This window comes from Falco cherrug, chromosome 9 (assembly GCF_023634085.1).
Source record: "Falco cherrug isolate bFalChe1 chromosome 9, bFalChe1.pri, whole genome shotgun sequence".
In the NCBI taxonomy this organism is placed as follows: domain Eukaryota; kingdom Metazoa; phylum Chordata; class Aves; order Falconiformes; family Falconidae; genus Falco; species Falco cherrug.
Genome location: NC_073705.1, coordinates 38,691,433 through 38,710,996, shown reverse-complemented (window position 1 = coordinate 38,710,996; position 19,564 = coordinate 38,691,433). Strand labels below are relative to the sequence as shown.

Genomic DNA, 19,564 nt, shown 5'->3' with positions numbered 1-19,564 from the left:
GTATTGTATGTAGCCAACAAAACCACGTGTGGCTGACGACTTATACAGTTTTGCATATGCAGCTCCGAGGTTTTCCACAGTCTCTTTACTAGGTAATTTAAGTATAAATGCTGCTGCACGTCATCTTCTCTGATACCAGACGCCGATTTTCAAGGCCATCTGTCTGTGCTCAAGGCCGGGATGCAACAACCAACTCTCTGATAGCTGGCTGCCACTTTGAATGAGACTTTCTCCCCCCGAGGAAAATAGCACTTTGTGGGCCAGGAGCGCAGCACTGCCAGCTTGGAAGGGGTTATTTAATCTGGTAGGCATGAATGGCGTTTGCAGTCCATGAGGGCCGTGCAGACCCAACAGTGACCCGCTGTGCCGGGCACATGTCCCTTTAGGCAGGCAGGCGGCCAGGGCAGCGCCCACATCAGCTGTTGCGCTTTATCTGCGGGACGGGACCCCCTTGGCACGGGCGGCTTTGCGGGTGTCACAAGGAACGGTAAACGCTGCGGTGTCGCTCGGTTTGCTGCCGTAGAGCGTGGGGGTGCCGCTCTGCCGTGCTCCCGGACGCCCCGCCAAACACCCAGGCAGCAGCTTCGTGGACTGCTGTGCGCGCTGTTTGAAACGGCGGTGAGGGGCTGCGGGGCTGCGGCGGCTCTGGGAGGAGCTGGGGTGGGGTGGGGGGGTGTCCCGATGGCTCCAGCGGCGGGGACAGCCCCGACCGGGCCGCCCCCCGACCGCGGGGCATTTGCAAAGGCAATTAATTAAAAAAAAAAACAGAACAAAACAAATCCGGGAGCGTGTCGGAGCTTTGCATCTCGCTCCTGACGTGTGTGCTGCCCACCTCCCGCCCCATGCCGTGCCGTCCGCTTCTCCCCGTGCGGTGTGCCCCCCCGCCCGCCGGGTCCCGGAAGCGGCGGCGGCCCCGGACCCGCCCGGCGGCGCGGCCGGTCCCTCCCGCGGGCACGGGCCGCCGGGAAGGGGCGGGCCGGGCCGGGCCGGGCCGGCGGCGGCAGGTGCTGCGGGGCGGGAGGATGGCGGCGGGGGACGCGGAGCAAGTGCGGTACTGCGGGCGGCTCTCCTACCTCTGCCTCAAGCTCACCCTCATCACCTACTCCACCACCTTCTGGGTGAGGGCGGCGGCTGCCCGCGGTGCGGCGGGGGGCGGGCAGCCTGCGGCGGGCCGGGGGGTGCGGGGGGCGCCGGCGCCGGTCGGTGGGGCGGGGTCCCCGTGCGGGGGTCCGGCGGGGAGCGCCGCGTCCCCCCCGCGCCAGGCACGGGGGTTTTTCAGTTGCGAACACTTGCGCTGCGAGCCGGCGGCTGGCACACCTGTGCCGGTGGGTGCAGCTCCCTTGCCTTCCCGAGGGACCGATAAACTGGTTTTAGCAGATGGGGGACTTGCAGGGGTTGGGAGTTTGGCGGATAAAATTCATTATGTATGCCTGTACGAAAATGCGCCTTATCCCCCTCGGGGTGCTTGGCAAGGAGAGCCTTTGCCCGGCAAAGCCAGCCGCCGGCGTGCGGGGCAGTTCCTGCTCCGAGCCCGCGGGGCGATGCGCGGAGCTTTGGAACCCGCTGGAACCTGGTGCTGCCCCTGCGAGCCCTGGGCTCCCGGACGGGGACTCCGGGCCGCTGCCGCGGGCTCCTCAAACGCGACAAGTTCGCCCTGACCCGGCACCCTCGGGCTGGAAGGAGCCTTGGGGCTCCTGGGGAGGACCGCCACTTTAAACTGCTTTTTTTCAGGCTCCGGGATACTGGGGTGATGCTGCGTGGCTGCACTGGCCCCAGGCTGTACCGACGCACGGGTTGCTCGGGCAGGATTTCCTTCTGGCCCTCTCAGTTTAAATGCCACAGAAGCGCTTGCTTTGCTGCCTTGGCAGACACGGTGTTTCCAGGTGGGAGCGTGAAGCTTTTGACGTGTGAAAAGAGGTTTAGAGCCACCAGCTTCGATAGTAGGTGCCTGATTAAAGCTGTGGTTTAGGAATGAACAAAAACTGAAATGCAAAATGTTTGGATGTAATTCAGGCATGTGGGGATCCTGGCTACCTTGTTGTCTTTCCTAGACAAACCTACTGAGGAAAACCCTTGGGTTTCGACCCCAAAGTTCCCTGCATTACGCCACAGCTGCTATTCTGCAGGTACCGTTTTCAGAAAAGGGAAACCTGTTGCATTATTTTTCAAACTCTTTTGCAACAGGTCCTTCATGAAGGGCCGTGCACATTGGCTACTCCGTGTTTTCTGTTGGCAGCAAGGGGCCTTGCTGGTGGGGTGTAAAAATTAATCCGGTAGCAGAAAAAGAGCCCTTCTGAAATGTGTCTCTGAGCATCTGTGGAGGACAAAGCCTCTTTTAAGCAGCCTGAGGATTTTATTTACTCTTTGTAGCTGCTTGTTCTGCATTTTCAGTGCTCTGCCCTTGTTTATAACCAAGAGCTTCCATTTGTCAGCTCTGCCAGGGAGATGATTTGCTCTGGGGGGGGAGAGAGGGGGGCAGGCATGATGGGGGTTGCGGGCAGGGGATGGCTGGGGCCACTGGTGTTTGCTGGCTGGCCGGCTGGCTGGCGCTGGGCAGCGTGCTCCTGGCATGCAGGCCGAACACACACTGTATTGTGTGAGCCATGGTGCGTGGGTTTCTCTCTCGAAATTTTCTTTTATTCTAGCTTAGGGAAGCAGATCTCATCATCAGCTGTAAATGTCAGTGGTCTGGTTCTTTTTTCAGCTGTGTTACTCTTGCTGACTTTAAAAAAAAAAAATTGGTGTAAGTGGGAGTAAAGTTTGGCTTTTGTGTATTGGCTTGCTTAAATTTTGAGTGATTTGTGTTCTTTTGGGGACTTTGATGTACAGGGTGCTGCAGCCATTCGGTTTCCTCCCTGCTGTTCTTCTGCTACATTTGTGAGTGATGAACACTCAGATTCGAGTACCCAGGATTGCCTAGAATCAGCAGGAACTAAATATCAGCCTTATCCAAAGGCAGAAAGGAAATGAAAGCATCGCTGGGAGTGCCAGAGGGGACGTTTGCTACAAGCCCTGTCACTGCTGTATCTTCCTGTGTCACCCGGGGCTTTTTTAAAAACTAGTCATCACTGTAACTTTTTCAGGCAACTGTTTTGCTGGTGAATGAGGCTTTAATGTAATTTTTCTCACTTGGCTGAAACAACGTCCAGCATTTTAAACAGAAGGTGCTGTTATTGAGTGGCCACTGCTTTATTTAAGAATAAGTATTGTAAGTAAAGGGTTAAAACCGCTGCTTATAAATAAATGCTTTTCATTTCTCTTGGGAAAGCAGCTTCTGTGCATGCAAAAGCCCCAGTGAAAGTCCCAGCTATTTGCTGGTGTATACTCGTTTAATGTCAGTTAAGGCCAGTTAATTTTTCCTGCGGACACAGGGTGAATTACCAAACTGGGAGCTGTTGTGAAGGATGCAGGATGTAAACAGTGTGTATTTTGCTGGGCCACCTACGTAAAGCTTGCGTTCCCACCCCTAGTCACAGGAAGGGAGAGCACAGTCCTGGAGAAGAGATGGGGGTAGAATGATTGGCAAGTTAGCACATCTGCTTGGCATAAATAATTGCTGCTATTGGTTTGACCATATTAAAAGTTTAAAATCTTTTTATTAAATGTTTAAAAACCCGGAAGATAATAAAAGTGTAAATCCTGCTTGTAAGGAATGAAGATTTTAATTGCATACTTAGGTAGGCTTTCCCCCCAACCCCGTAATAGTTTTTTATACTTCAAAATCTGTATAAAACTTGGAATGTGTGTGCGTGTGTGCTATATGATTGGTCACTCTGAGTTTTTGGTTTGCTGGCGGATGTTTTTCTCCTGGCGTGGCAGCAGTGCTGCTGAACGCAGCGTGCGGCGTGTGCCCTCTGCGTGCCACCGTTGGCCGAACTGTTAACTTAGGGTTGCCTGAGGGAGCTTTTTTTACATGGGTGTTTTGTAGTCCTCTTCTTGGGGGGTGACATAATTGTCATGCCCGGTATCCTGAAGCCTTGCAGAGCAAGCGGCTTGGGGCACTTCTAGAAGAGAGCCGAGGAGTGGTGAGAAGCTCCCCCTGTTTATGCCCCGTTGGTCACAAGGCGGCTTTAATCCTGTCGTTTGTCTGGGGTGGGATATCGGCCACTGGGGGCATTAAAAGCTGTAACGGGTGGGAATTTGTAAGGGGGGAATTTGGGGATTTTTTGGGGGGCCAAGCTCGTATCAGGAAACAAAAGGCAGGACTGAAGTTTCTCGTGCACTTAAAATGCTAGAGGTGGTGTTGGAGGGTATGTGAGCAAACGTGCAGATGGAACGGGGTGAAGTTATGTATGTGTGTAAAGGTTGCTACATGTGTCTATATATCTTAAGCTCTGAAAGCAGGAATGCACCTTGTATTTCTGCTCACAAGCACCTTTGAATCTTTAAAGCAAACAAACAAACCGAAATCTTACATTGAATGTTTTGATGAGAAAACTATGGCTAAGAAAAAGACATTTCAGTAAAACATTCTAGTCTTAACACACTTCTGACATTCAGATAATCCCCATCAAGGTTTAATACCTGTGTGTTATGTCCAATATTGGTGGGTTGTTTTGTTTTGGTTTTTTAATTTTCTAAACAAGGAAGCTACCAGGCAAGCATTGAGCTTGTTCATGGTGCTTCAGAGTTTGCGGGAGATGCTGCCTTTAAGTTGCTGCTTATAGATCTGCTGCTTTCTGAGCAGCATAAATGCCATCTAGACACAAAGGTATCAGGGTTTTAGGGTTTGGGGGTTTTAAATTTTTTTTAAATCATCATAATAATAGAACTCCTGAATCACATATACATGTACAGTCACCAGTTTTATAATCTGCAATTGTTTTGTATAGTTCTGAGATTCTTTCCTCGATTGTTATAGCTGTATTTAAAAATGTCAACCTGATTTGTTGGTGTTGTCATCTGCTTGAAACAAAATTTATAAATTATTGCCCAAATTATTGGGTTTTTTTTAAGAATAAAGCTAACACTGCAGATTGACTATTCAGTAATAAAAAACCCCTAATTACCATTTTACAGTGGAAGCATGTAAGTGGTAAATTTGCATACCTGTTATTTGCCCACCATGTTTTCTCTTCTGTTACCTTACAGCACAGTTTCTGAATTGTTCGGAGGGGAAGCTACTCTGAATTTGGTCACGTGAAAATTTAAGTTACATTTAATATAGCTTCAGTACATTTATTTTTATGGGTGAACCCTTCTGAGTTTTTTCTTTTCTAAATGATAACTTGGTGGCATTCCCCACATACTGTCCTTTGGGATTGTTATTCGTTCTTGTAGAAAACCAAGACTTTTCAGCAAGTTATTTATTTTAAGATATCCCATAATTAAAACAATATTTCAGCTGTTGGGCTCACTGTCTTGCAAGTAAGTATGTTTTATATTTATCTAGACCTTTCACTGTTGTATACCACATGATATCCAAAAGCCTTGTGTGATTGAGAAGCATGTTATCCTCGCCGCTGGTGTGCAGGGAGCAGATCCAGGGTTCCTGCAGAAATGTTGAGTCAGAAAAGGGCAACATTGTTTATCAGATTGCCAAAATGATCGATTTGAACCTGGCCTCTTCCCTCGGGATGTGCCTGGCTGTTGGAGTTGCAATAAAGTTTTCCCACTGCAATTTTCATGATTAAGTATTGTGGGCTATTTTTTTTTTTTTTACTTCAGTATAATTCAAAGTGACTTGCAGAACACCATAGGTTTAATACCAAATTATTTTGACTTAACTGTGATTATTTTGATTGAAATATCTTTACCTTGTTAAATTAAATGCATCACATCTTGTTTCACTTGTCAGCTTTATCTGGTAGTTGCTTAAGAAAGTGCTGTAATTTCCAGCTTGCTTTTCTTTTTCTCCTTTTTTAATCCAGTGCATTTCCCCTGATGGCAGGAGTGGAGGTATAGGAAACACCTGGCCTTATTTATGGAGCCTAAATACAATAGCAGCTGATACTAAGGGATATGTACTAAGATCTTGATTGCCAACTGGCTTAGAAATTGTGTTATGTTAGAGGCGTATATATATTCACAAGCACACACAGAGGGAAGGACAGACAGACATGCAAAGGAGGAGCATTAATGCCGTGGCATTTGCTAGTATATGTAATGTCTGTGGTCTCAGATGAGAAATAAGTTACACTTCAACCAGTGATGTATGGTTCAATTTGTTTAACTTCCAGAATGTTAAAAAGTTATTAAATACATTTTTAAAATGAACAAATCTCAGCGGTGTTGGTTTTTTTTCTAACTCAGCTTTTTTCTGCTTTAATCTTTGAGGGTCTTTTGTTTTGGTTTCATTTTTTTAATTCAAACTTCTGATTTGAGTGTTTTGATTGTTTATAATTAATTCCGAAGTGAGTGGTCACAGGTTCATGTGTACTCACTCATAAAATGTCATCTCTGTGTTTACCGGGAGAAAGAATAACATCTGTACTCTTCTCTTTTTCTGTTTCAGGTGATTGGAGCCCTTGTCCTTGCTGTTGGGATTTATGCAGAAGTTGAAAGACAGAAATACAAAACTCTAGAAAGTGCCTTTCTAGCCCCAGCAATTATTTTAATACTTTTGGGCATTATAATGTTCCTGGTATCTTTTGTGGGTGTACTGGCTTCCTTAAGAGACAATTTAAGCCTTTTGCAAGCAGTAAGTGTTGGGGTTTTTAGTCTTAATTTTTAAGACTCATTGCTTTTGCTTTTCAGCTTCACCTGAATTTAAACCCGTAACTCTGTCTGCATTTAAATTGTTTTTAACAAAGTCACTCTTTTAATTTTAATTAAATCTGAAACTGCTTTATGGTAGTGGTCCCCTAACCATGGTCTGTGGATGTCCCTCCGTCGGGGAGCAGCAATATTTCATCTTGCCGGTGACAGGACAGGCGAGGGTCAGAGCCCAGTGCCAGGAAAACCAGCTTTCCAATAGTTGAGGGCTTTATGGAAAACAACCAGGAATGTGAATTATTATCAGCTGGCGTGTACTTTGTGCAAACTCAGCTGTGGGTGTACTATTTGACGCTAGCCTTTCCTCTGGGCTGGCCATACCCCAGCACGTGCCCTGCTCAGAGCTGCGTGGGAGAAGAGGAGAGTGCTGCCCCGTGGCCAGGGAGAGGCAGCTGCTGGCTCCAGCATCGCCCTGTTGGAATGGGGGGGTCCTAAAGCCATGAACCTGCCTGCTGGGATGTTAAGTGCAGAGATGAGTTGCGGTCTCTGGTGGTTTGCCAAACACTTCTCGTTTTGACTGGGAGGAAGCTGCTAGAGAAAGAAACCCCAGGTCAGGCTGACATCCGTCAGGCTGGTGGTAGCTGGGGTCACTCTGCCTTGGTCTGGGGAGTGGAACAGTGAGGGGAGATGGAGGAACGTGGGCTACAGGGTTTGCTGTGGAGCACCACAGAGCTTTGAGAGAAGGGCCCTAAAGGAGAAACGAAAGGAACAAAGTTTTTCTCTCCAGTGCCTCTCAAGGGGTGAATTTTAGGGAGATTCCTGTGTAACGCTGTGGTTGCAGATGGAAGTTGCACATATGACTAATTAAAAATAAAGCACCAAAGTGTGGGTTTCACCTTCAAGCCAGCTGGGTTTAAAGAAATGCTAAATACGTGGTATGTCATGTAGGATAAAGCAAGAGGTAACTGTGGGGTTTGAAATTACGCTGGAATTTTACTGGGAGTTTGTCCTTAGGTGGTGGTGGCTTCTTTCACTCTGAGCACGGTGGTGTCTCCTCATCTGATGCCGAGGACGTTTTCTGTTCCTGTTGTGGTAGCAAACCTGGTAGGGTATTTGAAAGAAGAAAGTCCCTGACGTCTGCTTCTCAGGCTGATTCTGGATTTAGCAGGAGAAAAGGCATCTGCCTGGTGAATTACTGACACTGATACTGGGTATGGAGAGCACGGGAGTTTAAACCAGCTTTCAGGGTGGAGCATTAGGGATTATTTTCAGATGAGGGATCATAAAACGTTGCTCCCGATGAAGTTTATTGTTAAGAAGCAGACCTAAATTCACATAAAACCCATCTTTTATGCCTGAAGAATCTTTTCGGTTGGGAAAACATTTCAAGTACAGGCACATCACAGCTATCTTGGGTGTTGCTATGGATTTCTTCATATTATTCATATTCAGCATGCACTTGGACTAGTCACAGATGCATACGTTGTGGTTGTGTGTGAGCACATTTGTGAGTATGTGTATATATACACACAGGAATAAGTAAATAGAGAGCTAGCAGATGTCAGTTTTTTACCGCTGAGCATGGTAAGTCCTGTTAGTGCCCATCTTGGAGCCTCTGTGCTGAGCTGGCTTGGTCATGCAGGACGGCTCAGTTCCCTCTTCTGAAGCAACACACTAAAAGGTACTGAGCCCAGAATTTTGCTTTGATTTAACACTGGCAATTTAGTAGAAGATGGTTTGGCTGATCTTAAAGCACTGCTTTACCCAAGAAATGAAAGCTAACAGGTAAGTGGTGTTTTTGTAGGAAGCATACAAACACAGAGCAGTGTGGTTTGTAGCAGTCCATTAATATGCTTCTCTGGGATGCTCTTATGGAGAGAAGCATTTGGTCATGATAAATGCTCTATCACTTTTGAGTCCATTCGAAGCAGAAGGATGATGTGTTTGCCAATTGGGCAAAGCCTACAATGGCTCAAGTGAGGAAAAAAGGCTTTCTTGTGACATGAACCGTTTTGTCAGAACAAAACCATAATTTTATATCTTTCTTTAAAATGACATCTCACGTGCAGAAAGCCAAGTATGTTGGCAATTGAATGTTACAGACTTAAGGACACTAATTGAAAGAGTGTTTGGGGTTTGTTCTGTTTAAGGACTCACTTGCAATTGTTTTTCTTGCAGTTCATGTACATTCTTGGCATCTGTTTGCTGATCGAGCTGACTGGTGGCGTGGTGGCCCTGATCTTCAGAAACCAGGTGAGCTGCTTGTGTTGAGGTTTTGATCACCAAGGATGTTACTCACAATCCATGTCGTTACAGCTGTGCTACTGAGCAAATAAAAGGTGTTAAAAATTGTCACCTGAGCACTGATTGATGGAGGTCTGAAGTCAGGTCCAGACTTTTCAGGGCCTTTCAGATTTGGGGATGGGTGGGATTGGATGCCCCTTCTGGAGATTAATTCCAGATTAGACAATCTGAAGAAAATCTGGTAAGAAAGAACGTGCAATACAGGCAAAACAAGTTTCCAGCTATTCATGTATTACAAAGTGCTTTATTCTGATTTGCCATCTGGGTCTCAGACTGCTGATTTGGAAAGTTTCCAGCTGGATTTGGAGACTTTGTTGTTTTTTAGTGGCCAAAATGTTTCACCATACCTGAAGGACAGCTCTTCCCTGCCCACATTCATACGCAGCAGAAGGAATTTCTGTAGCAGACCCCATCATTTACAAGCATGCCATATATGAAAAACTTAATTTTTCTAAAAAAAAGCAGCAGACTTTTTTTTTTCCTGTTAGAAATGCTTTAAAAGATAAATATATTTACTATGGCAAGTACTAGATTTCCATTCTTTGATTTTTTTTCTAATCTAGCAGAGTATGAGTGTTAAAAGGAGGTGCTGAATAATGCGACCTCTTCCTTCCCCACCCCAATCCTACTGGTCTCATTTCCACAAAAAGAAGTCATACATACTGTGTTACATAAGTTATTAAAAAAAAAAAGCAGCTTGAAAAAAGATTTTTTTAAAAAATAACAGCACATTGTTTTGAAGTTGTATTATGTTCTCCATAGCTGGTGTTTTCTTCTTACTCTGTGCTGGACTGAAATCATGAACTTGACTTGTGAGAGCAGTGGATGAGTATCTTAATTTCTAGAAGCCTTCATTAGCTGTTGCTATAGGTGTTTCCTTGGCCCTGCACAAGGATTTATTATGAATTGTGGCGGGAGCACTTATCCAAAGGGAGCAGCTCAGCCTGCCCGGTGTAGGAGCGTGGGCATCATGGGATGCAGAGAATGTGACTGGCAGAAAATTAAGTAAATGCCAAAGATGGTATTTGCTGAGAGGGAGAGGAAGAATTGCCGTTGACTTTCAGACAAAGAAAAAGTATTGTTGGGTTTTTTGTGCAGTAAGTGGTTTCCCAACACAGGTATTGCTGTCCGAGTGGGACAGCTGTGCTCAGGGATGGGTTTCTTGGCTTGTTTTAAGAGGTTAATGGAAAAGTTGGGGTTAGTATGGGGAGGAGAAAGAAGTATTTAAAAAAGCTTAGGGTCATAGCCTTTATTTAAAAGCTGATTGTTTTGCATGCCTCATTGCTTTTTCCCATTTCTTTCTCTATTTCCCGCTCAAATCTGTTGAGTCTAAATGAGGCGATCCAGGTAGCACCAGAGCTGGTACTTGCTGCTGTTCATTCTTGGCCAGTTAGGCTGGTCTTGCAAAGTCCCGTGTACTCCTAGTCATCTACGTGATAGTTGTTTTTGTCCTGCTTTGTTTGTAATACTGAGAAAACGAGGAGATGTATTTCAGGTTTCTTTCTGACCTGTAAGGATTTAACTGTGTTCATTTTAGCAGCTGGATTGAAAGGAAAGGCGTTACGTTCTGTTCTGACTAGTCTCAGTTTTTGCTATACTGTGATTGTGCTGGATGTTAAAAGGATGTTAAAAACTAAATACTCTTTTTTTTTTTTTTTCTCCCTTTCTTTTCCTTCCTTCATCTTCTGAACTTTAAAAATGTTTTGTTGATTTAATTTCTAATATGACAAGCTGAGGAGATACTGTTTTATAGCTGCCACCGCTCCACTGCCATATTTCTGAAAACAACCACTGTAAAACATAGATACACTTTTTTAAGATAGAATGAATCGCTCTATCTGGCAATTATGGACTCCTTGGAAAATAAAGCAGTGAAAATAACATTAATGGAAATTAAATTTCATGGAAGATGTTGAGCAAGGACAGAGTCAGCTCTTGTTGCCCAGAGTGTAGTGCAGACCACAGTGCCAAGACACACCACCCAAACCTGCCGTTCTGTCACCCAAAAAGTGATAGGGATCCCCAGTGCCCAGTGGGAGAGATCCTGCCCAGGGGTAACGGGGCCATCTGTAGGAGATGCTTGGAGAACCTCAGAAGCAGCACCTTGCTGGGGAGGTGGTGCACTGTTAGTGCCTCCCAGCATGAAACCAGCAGCGAGGCTGCTTCCTTAAAAGAGAACGGGTGGTCAGTCCCTGCAGGACTGTGCCATGATTTATCTGGTATTTGTTTTTTTCTTTAAAAAAGCAGCTTTCCTTTTGTGCTCATCGATTACACATGCCACTTTAACCTGCTCTTTTAATTTTGTTTTGGTATGTGTAAACCATGAATCTTGTTTTATTTCTGCCTTCTAGACAATCAACTTTTTGAATGATAATATTAGAAGAGGAATCGAGAATTACTATGATGATTTAGACTTCAAGAACATCATGGATTCTGTTCAAAAGCAGGTTTGTGTTGTTTGTTGGGGTTTTTTTCTGGGACAAATTCAGTGCTGAGATGCAGTAGGACCTTAGTGACAGCTTTGAGTTTTTCCAGTGATGTGATAATCAAGTTCTTATTGATGAAAGGGATGAGATTTCCTGTGTCATCTGTTACAGTGTTGCTGTGGTCAGGGCTCCGCCAGCATCCCAGTTGGTATTTGAAGCCCTCTAAATGACTGCAAGAAGAGGGGGACCAAAGTGCAGCTTTTGCCTTGGTAGATGTGATTTGGATGCTCAAGGCCAGATCCTGCAACCGTGTAGCCTTAAAGGGGCTCCGCAGCTGGATTCAGGCAAATTCAGCCTAAATTCCACCCAAGTTCTTGTGCTCAGCATTTCTGCTCGCTGGTCCAAGACATTCAAAAGCATCTTATTAACAGGAGGCACTGGATAAAGAGAAATTAGGTGGCAGTTACACTGTTTGAACCTGGGCTGTTGTATTTTCATTCAAGGGCACATATCCAGCTCTTTAACAAGGTGGTTATTCAAAGGAAATGCCTGGGGAAGCATCTGTACCTGTAACTAAAATTCAGAAATTGTGTTGAGCCCAGCTGAGCATTACTTAATGGCACGTGTAGTTGAGTCACAGCCTTCTTTTTTTCCAAGGCTGGTGTGTTGAAATGTTTATTGGATTATTGAAGAGTTCTGCAGTGCAGTTCAGAGGCTATAGAAGAAGCAGAAAATTTTCAGAAATGTGATGTCATGGCCCATGTGATGTCAGTGACCATGCCAAATAATCATTAAAAAAAAAAACAAACCAAAACTTAGGAAGTGATATGTATATTTTAAGACATCGTTATGGAGATGGCAGCCTGCTTTGAAAAACAAAGTTAGCATGGAAAGTCTGTCAAAAGCCAACCATCCTGAGGAAATTTTGTCATTAGACTTCATAATGCTTTAAAGTTTCCATGCACTGCCCAAAATTATGTACAGTGAATATACATTCTAGTGATTAAATAAACTGCTCCTTTTCCCTTTGTTTAAAGTACAAAGTGAATGTTTGTATTAAGTCAGTGTAAACTTACGGTATTTGTTTGCCAGATTTCAGTTCTACTGAATTACACCCAAAATGTTCTGGTGAGGTTATTTTTATGCCTTATAGCAACACTTTTGTCTTTTAGACTCATTTAGAAATGTAGTCGCAATCCTTAAAAAAACAGAAGGATGTTATAGCTCAAGATGGAATGAATGTAAAAACAGTGCTTAATGATGTCCAGACCTGAACAGACAATTTTTCAACTCAGAAAAGATGGGAGGTGGAACTTAGCACTGAGTACTTTGCTCTGGTACCCTGGGTAATAGCTCGATAAGTGATACAGAAACACCTACCTATATCTTTAATTCTTTTCAGTTGCATCTGTCATATCCATTCTTATGTACCTTGCTGATAAAATGACAGAATTTCTGGGTAGCTCAGTGCTCTTAAAATTGTTTTATTCTTAGGTTTTTTTCTGTTAAGATACGATTTTCTTTTTTTCCTTTGCCTTTTGTGTCGTTTCATCCAGTTTAAGTGCTGTGGTGGGGAAGATTATAAAGACTGGTCACAAAATGTGTACCACAACTGTGGGGCGCCAGGACCGCTGGCCTGCGGGGTGCCCTATACTTGCTGCGTCACGAATAAGGTAAGTCCTGGCATCTCAGCATCGCTGTTCTCTGCTGGGTTGCCAGCCTTTGCTTAAAAAGGTACCTTACTTTGGAAAGTCTGGGGGAAGAAGCGAAGGAAAATGGGTCCCTCCCAAAAATGGGACCTATGGATCCTTGGGTATTGACAGCTTGAAAAGAAGAAAATAATGAATTAGATGGGTTGGCTCCAGTCTGTCTTACTGTCCCGCTATGCAGTCCTAGAAGTGCAGAAGGGATCTTGGGAGCTCCTCTAACCTCATGGCTTGCCTGGACCAGGGCTGCTTAAAATTAAGTTTTGCTGGTATTTTCCCCAGGGTTTGCTGCTCCAGCTTTGCCAGGAAGCCTGGGCCCTGATTGATTCCGTGGGTGGGGGTTGGAGTGATATGCTGTGTGAATTAAAACCCAAACAGAACAACCCCGTCATCCAGGAAAATCCAGAAATGTAGGCAAATGCCCTCAGGGTCAGTGCATCCTTGTGGGCGCAGGTCTAGACTGCAGCTGCTGCTCTGCCCTAACCCAGCCTCAAAAACTGCCCGCCTTGCCACCCTGTAAAAACTCCCTGCCTGGAAGGACACCCTGCCAGCTGGAGTCTGGACCAGTTTCTCACTCCGTGATGAACTGCTATTAAGTGGTGCTGACAGTGCTAGGGCCAGGCGTTAAGTTCCATGTAAATGTGTTTTGTATACGTTCTAGCAGTATTAATTCATCGCTCTTCATTGAGGGATGGGTGTAACACTGAATTTGATGAAGAACTATACCTCAACCTAAAACCAGAGTGGGCAATTCCTGTCTCACTGGGTTTTGGTCTTTGGTCTGAACATGGGACAGAGAGCATGAGCCTGTGTGAGAGCAGGCACAGCAGAGCTCAGAATGGATAGCCTACTGGTACCTGTTATGTGCTGCCTTTTCAGTGTCTGCCTTGAGCATGACTGTTAATTAAAAAAAAGGGGGAAATAAATGCAGTAATTGTGTCAGGAATCCTGCTAGGTGTTGCTGAGAAGCGTGTTTATTACGTATGTTTACACATTTTCTGTGTATGAGAGTCTTTTTAAATCTGTGCTGAGCTTTGATTTATTCTCAGAAACCAAAGCTAAACAGTTATTCTTTAAGTCTTAGGTATTTGAGAATAAGAAAGTTGTGTATATGAAAATAGTATCTGCTGATCCACATCTGCACGGAGCAGAAGAGCTCAGGATTTTTGCTTTCAGATTATGGTAAAGGAAGATAGAACTGACTAGTAAAGAGCTATCTGGCTTTTTAGTCGCCATTCAAACTACTGCTTATTTTTCTGTAGCACTCGTTTCTCTGTTGAAGTCTTATTTTAAAAGGTTAGTTCATGTGTGTGGAAATACAGCAGTACCGTGAGGGCGAAGCGCTGCAATAACCAGTGACCAGTAACACCAGGTGCCTTTCCAGCTACGGCACAAATAATCAAACACGTTGAGGATTTCAGATGCAACCTGTTAGGCAGGAAAGTGCTAAAATAAAAACTTCTGCAAGGAAAATAGGGTGTGTATTCTCTGTACACTTAGTTGGCAGCTGGGGAGGGTGGGATGAGGCTACTTGCAGCCTGAAGGTAGCTTGTGAAGTGTTAAACGCAGGGAAGTTAATCGAAAGGCTGGGAGAAGCCCCAAAATAACAAGAAAACTTCTTATTTAAGGGTAGGCTGTTCAGCAAGGTGCTGTGGTGTGTTAGGGCTTGTGGCTTTGCTGCACCGGGGTGCCATCGATGGGCCCTGGGAAGCCCAAGTGGTGTGGGCACGTACTTGGCAGGACGATGCAAACACCGTGGCTGTATGGCCAGCTGCCTTGGGGAAAAAAAAAAAACACCCAAAACAAAACCAACTGGAAGATGGATAAATCTTGTATGTTTGACAAATGCTTCCAAATACAGGCTGGTTTCTGTCCTGGAAAACGACAGATATGGTTTGTGATTACTCATTCGCTTTGTAGTCATGGAAAACTCCCGCTAATGTCAGAGGTTGGATTCTGATCCTTTGAAAAAGCCTTGTGCTAACACGAGCCAGGCTCGTACTGGGGGGGCTTTGGAGGGACTATTTTTAAATCAAAGTATTTATTAAAGACTTACACTACTATAGTAGATAAAAATTGGTCCCCAAATGTCTATAATCCTCTGTTTCTAATACATTTATCTCAGTCGTGTACATTTCCTGGTGCCACGATGTTGTTAGCAAATACTGTGTTTAAAATTAAATGATGTGAATGTTCCCTGCGGTTGCATATTTTGGGAATGGCCGCACGTTTGTTGGTTAGGCTCAAGCGTTCTGTAAATGTGAAGTCACTGACAGCAGACACAGCAACACGCTGATGCCTGGTCTTGCAAACTTTGACTTCCAAGTGATTACCTCTGGCTGACAGATGGGTACCCCTCACCTTTTCCCAACAGCCCTGTGAAGTAGTCGGAGCTTTTATTTTTTTAGGAATGCACTGAACCTTGTTTGTCAGCAAGTTGCATGGTTGAGGAGAGAGCCCGTTTTTTGAGGGCTTTAAAAAACTTGACCCTGGATGGCATTTCTGGTGTTTTGTAACATCCATCTTCCATCTTTTTGCAAATATCCCTCTTCCTTCTTGGGGAGGTGGCCTGGGAACCCCAGGCTACTGCTCAGAGGCCACCAGCATTTAGAAATTGCATTTCTACATCTTGTTTTAATTTTGAGGGAAGGTATATCAAGACAGTAGAGTTAGTTCTGCATTGTTTTCCTCATTTGTGTATTCTCATTTTTGTCCTTGTCTTTGGCTTCGTTCATTGCTTCCTTTGGTGCCACTGGGCTTTACATTGGCTGATGTGTAAGTGAAGGGCAGTATTTTCAGGTTAGCTTTGCCAGGCCAGGTAGAGCTTTGGGACCCCCATAAAATATTAAATGGCTACAGAAAATGTGTTAGTAATCTGTGATAAATGCAAGCACTCAGCCTTTTTTTAAATATATGAATTTTATATAATGATATATAAAAATACATTGTAATAAATTTGGTCATATAAATTGTTCACGTAAGCATTCATAGTATAGGATGGCTTTTGGGGTTTAGATATTTCTGAGCTTAAATTTGTCATCGTGATGGCATGATGGCCATGTTAAACCCTGGTTTTCTTAATGAGATGTGTTAAGTTATTAAGGCCTTAAAATGAAACCCAGCTGTTTGGAAACAGCTGTGGCGTACAGCTCTGCCGTAGCTAGCTGTGGTTTCTAATGCCATACTGTTTTTTCCGGATAGATACGGTTCAAATGCCTTGTGTTGTGACACAGTGGCAGTACTGATTTCTCTAAAGTCACGTAGATGACTTTATATATATATCTGGCCCTGAAGCTGCTGGAAGAAACTGGTGTTGGACTGGGACGGAACCCTCTTGTTGCTCTTACATAAGCTGGGTGAACACAAGAAGAGTAACGATAATTTTTTGGTGACTTCTGTTTTCTGCTGCAGTTTATATTTGTTGTTTTCTTTTCAGACAGACCTTATCAACACTATGTGCGGATACAAAACCATTGACAAAGAGGTAATGTAACCAGTGTCTGCCCCATCGTGGCAAAAGGTGGTGTTTCTCTGGGGGTTTTTTTGTCAGTTATAAAATTGTCTTCTGCATGCTTAAATCTACCAGACAGCTAAATTGGCAGTTTAGATGATTTTATCTGAAATAACTTTCACATATTAAAAAAGCTAATCTTGTTTGACTGCGTTATCTTCTCTTCTTTGTATCTTCCACAATTCCTTGTTTGACCTGCATGAAGCACATCTTCCCAAAGCTCATCCCGCTCAGGCTAATTACACTACTAATGCAAAGAAAGCTGCTTTCATACTTTTAAGTAGTGACTTGAGTTGGGGAAAGATTTTAATACTTAAAAGCCAGAGTTTCTCACTGAGTAACATCAGTTTTGGTAAAGCAAACGTAGCTGTTCCGAAGAATTTTATATCCCAGTAGTGGGTGGGGTTTTTTTTAAGCCTGTAATAGTTATTCCTGGAGGAGGAGTGGGACTTCCCAGGTTGTGTTGGCAGCCCTCTCCTCCCTCAAGAAGCAGGATGGGGCCACCTCCTTCTTCAGTTGTCCTTCTTGGGGATAGCCCCAGTGACTCCAGAGTAGAGACTGTCGGCTCAAGGCACTAATAGCAGAGTGATTAAGAAGGGAAATCAGTAACTGGATCTGCCGGGAGTTTGCCACTCCCAGCTTTGGAGTGTTGGTGCAGGGTTGGTCTGAAAAAAACCCTCTCCCCAGCTCATTTGAGGCACTTGGTGCACAATGCCAGCTTCAGTTGTTGGTTTTTGGGATTACTGGTTACCTTTACATATGACCTGTCTTAATTTAGTTTCATTGATTTATGGCTTAATCACCTAAATGCTCCAGCCTGGCTCTAACGCCCAAAGCACTTAAACACATGCTTAACTTTACCCCATTCATCTGCTTAGGGCTCTTTGCAGCCTCAAGTGCGTTCTATATTATCGATTGGGGTCACGGTGCAGCGCAGCTTGCAGGACTGAATCTGAAATCCTCTTGTTCCTGCCCTTTTTAGAGTCTATTGCAAAGCACTTGGTCCGCAATTTTTCCCACTGCTGTACTTTCAACTTGGAAGCAGAGAGAAAAGCTAAAGAGAGACTTACCTACTTTCCAAGTGGTCTAAAGTGAGAGTTGGATGCATTTCTTTTAGAAAAGTAGTTGGGGGGGGGGAAAGGGTTAACAAATAAAAGAACTGGTTCAGGTGTGGAACAACTTAAAAACAGATGGAAGAATTAGTGATGAGTTCACTGTTAAATTCAGTAGGTTTAAAGAGATGGGAAGGAGGACGACCAAATTTGCCTCCCTGAATATGGAGTTATCATGTGTTGCTGTATCATACAACAGTGCGACTGTCTGTTTGAACATTTGCTCTGTTATTTTGCAGCGCTTGAGTGTTCAGCATGTTATATATGTCCGGGGATGCACGAACGCAGTGCTGATTTGGTTTTTGGACAACTACAGCATCATGGCCGGTGTGCTGCTTGGCATATTGCTACCCCAGGTGAGGAGGGGCCAGTGCATTATCCATTAAAGCAAGTACCTGATTTGTTGCTACAGCACACGAAGTCCCATTCAACTGCATTTCATTATGAATCTGAGGTGGCGTTCCAGTAATTTAGTAGCATTACTGTGATATATTACAGGATTTGGTGGGTGAATTTGGTTTTGCTTGGTATTTTTGACTCCTTCCCTCCCCTTAGCTGTGTCCACTGAGACTTTCTAATACTCCAAGGGATGGCAATTCTTCTGCTATATTGGTTCTTCACAAAAATGACCCATTTATACCCCTGTATGCAAAGAAGAATAGCAATGTGAGTTTCTGTCTGTATATGTACCACATACCTGCCCATATATCCAATGTATGTATACATGGTTTGTAAAAACTGCTTCGAGAAGCGTTCGGTAAGTGCTGTTTGATCTCTGACTAGAGATGTCACTTCCTTTTGCAGTTCCTGGGAGTGTTGTTATCCTTGCTTTACATAACCCGGGTGGAAGATATCATCACCGAGCACAAGCTGAGCGAAAGGCTGTTTGAAGAAGCGGGGCAGAGATCTGCCCCCGAGTTTGCAGAGGCTGGCTGCTGTATGTGTTACCCAGGGTGACTTTGGAAACCTCAAATATGGTTATAAAAAGCCAAATCCACCTGTTCTGGTTTGTGCTGGTTGTTACAGACTGCAGGTGTAATGAACCGGCCAGCAGACCAGTGGTGGCTCGGCAGCGTGCCGATACCTCTGTAGCCTCGTCGCTCTCGGTGTGTCTGCAACCCAAGGCACACCAGAAGGGCTCCGTGCTGCTGACGATGCTGCTGCGGTATCCCGACGCTGCCAGGGGTGGGCTTGTGGGTCATCAAATCTATTTTGAATGATTGCCAAGTGATGCGCAGACGGGAAAACTCTTCTGGGAGGATTTGAAAATAGATTTCTAGGAAGAGCCTTTGTGTCTTGGGATGTTGTGTTTAAATGTTTGCCCTTTCCAACTTTATTTTCTTACTCCTTCCAAAAAACATTTCTTACTGATCTACATGCTGAATATTAAACATGTGTTTAATAAATTTTTAAAGCTAATCTTGATGAATTTACTGACAATAATGGATGTGATGCTGAATACTTTCATTGCCCAGTCTTTTGTGCCTTTTAATAATGGGACAAATGCCAATGTTGAATCAGTCAGGTAATGCTTGATGTATTTTTAATGCAATTTATTACTGTCTGGCTTTTGTATAAACTTATGGCATGTTTGAGTCTTGTATGTACTGTATTTTTCCTCTAGTAAATTAACTAGATGACTTACGATTTTTTTTTGAGTCCTGTATGTTGAGATGTTGCTAAATTTTTTATTCTTGTCAAAATAAAAAAAACAATGTTTGTTTTTTTTAGAAAGCACGAAGTTTGTTTAAAATGCTTTTTATTTCCTTACCTAAGGTAAACCTGTCCCTCAAACACTGAATCAAAAGGTAGAACTAGCTTGAGCTGTGATCTGGCTTGGGTGCTGACCCG

The 19,564-nt window shown here is 44.3% G+C and overlaps 1 protein-coding gene across 1 annotated transcript; it reads left to right on the top strand.

Annotated features, from left to right (window-relative positions):
* The first annotated feature begins 871 nt into the window (after positions 1-871).
* Positions 872-19,447, top strand: TSPAN15 (tetraspanin 15). Its single transcript, XM_055721403.1, has 8 exons — positions 872-1,118; positions 6,455-6,640; positions 8,833-8,907; positions 11,310-11,405; positions 12,941-13,057; positions 16,527-16,574; positions 17,953-18,069; positions 18,518-19,447. Exons 1-8 carry the CDS (start codon positions 1,023-1,025, stop codon positions 18,668-18,670), a joined length of 888 nt encoding a protein of 295 aa, XP_055577378.1. The 5' UTR covers positions 872-1,022; the 3' UTR covers positions 18,671-19,447.
* Positions 19,448-19,564: the final 117 nt, after the last annotated feature.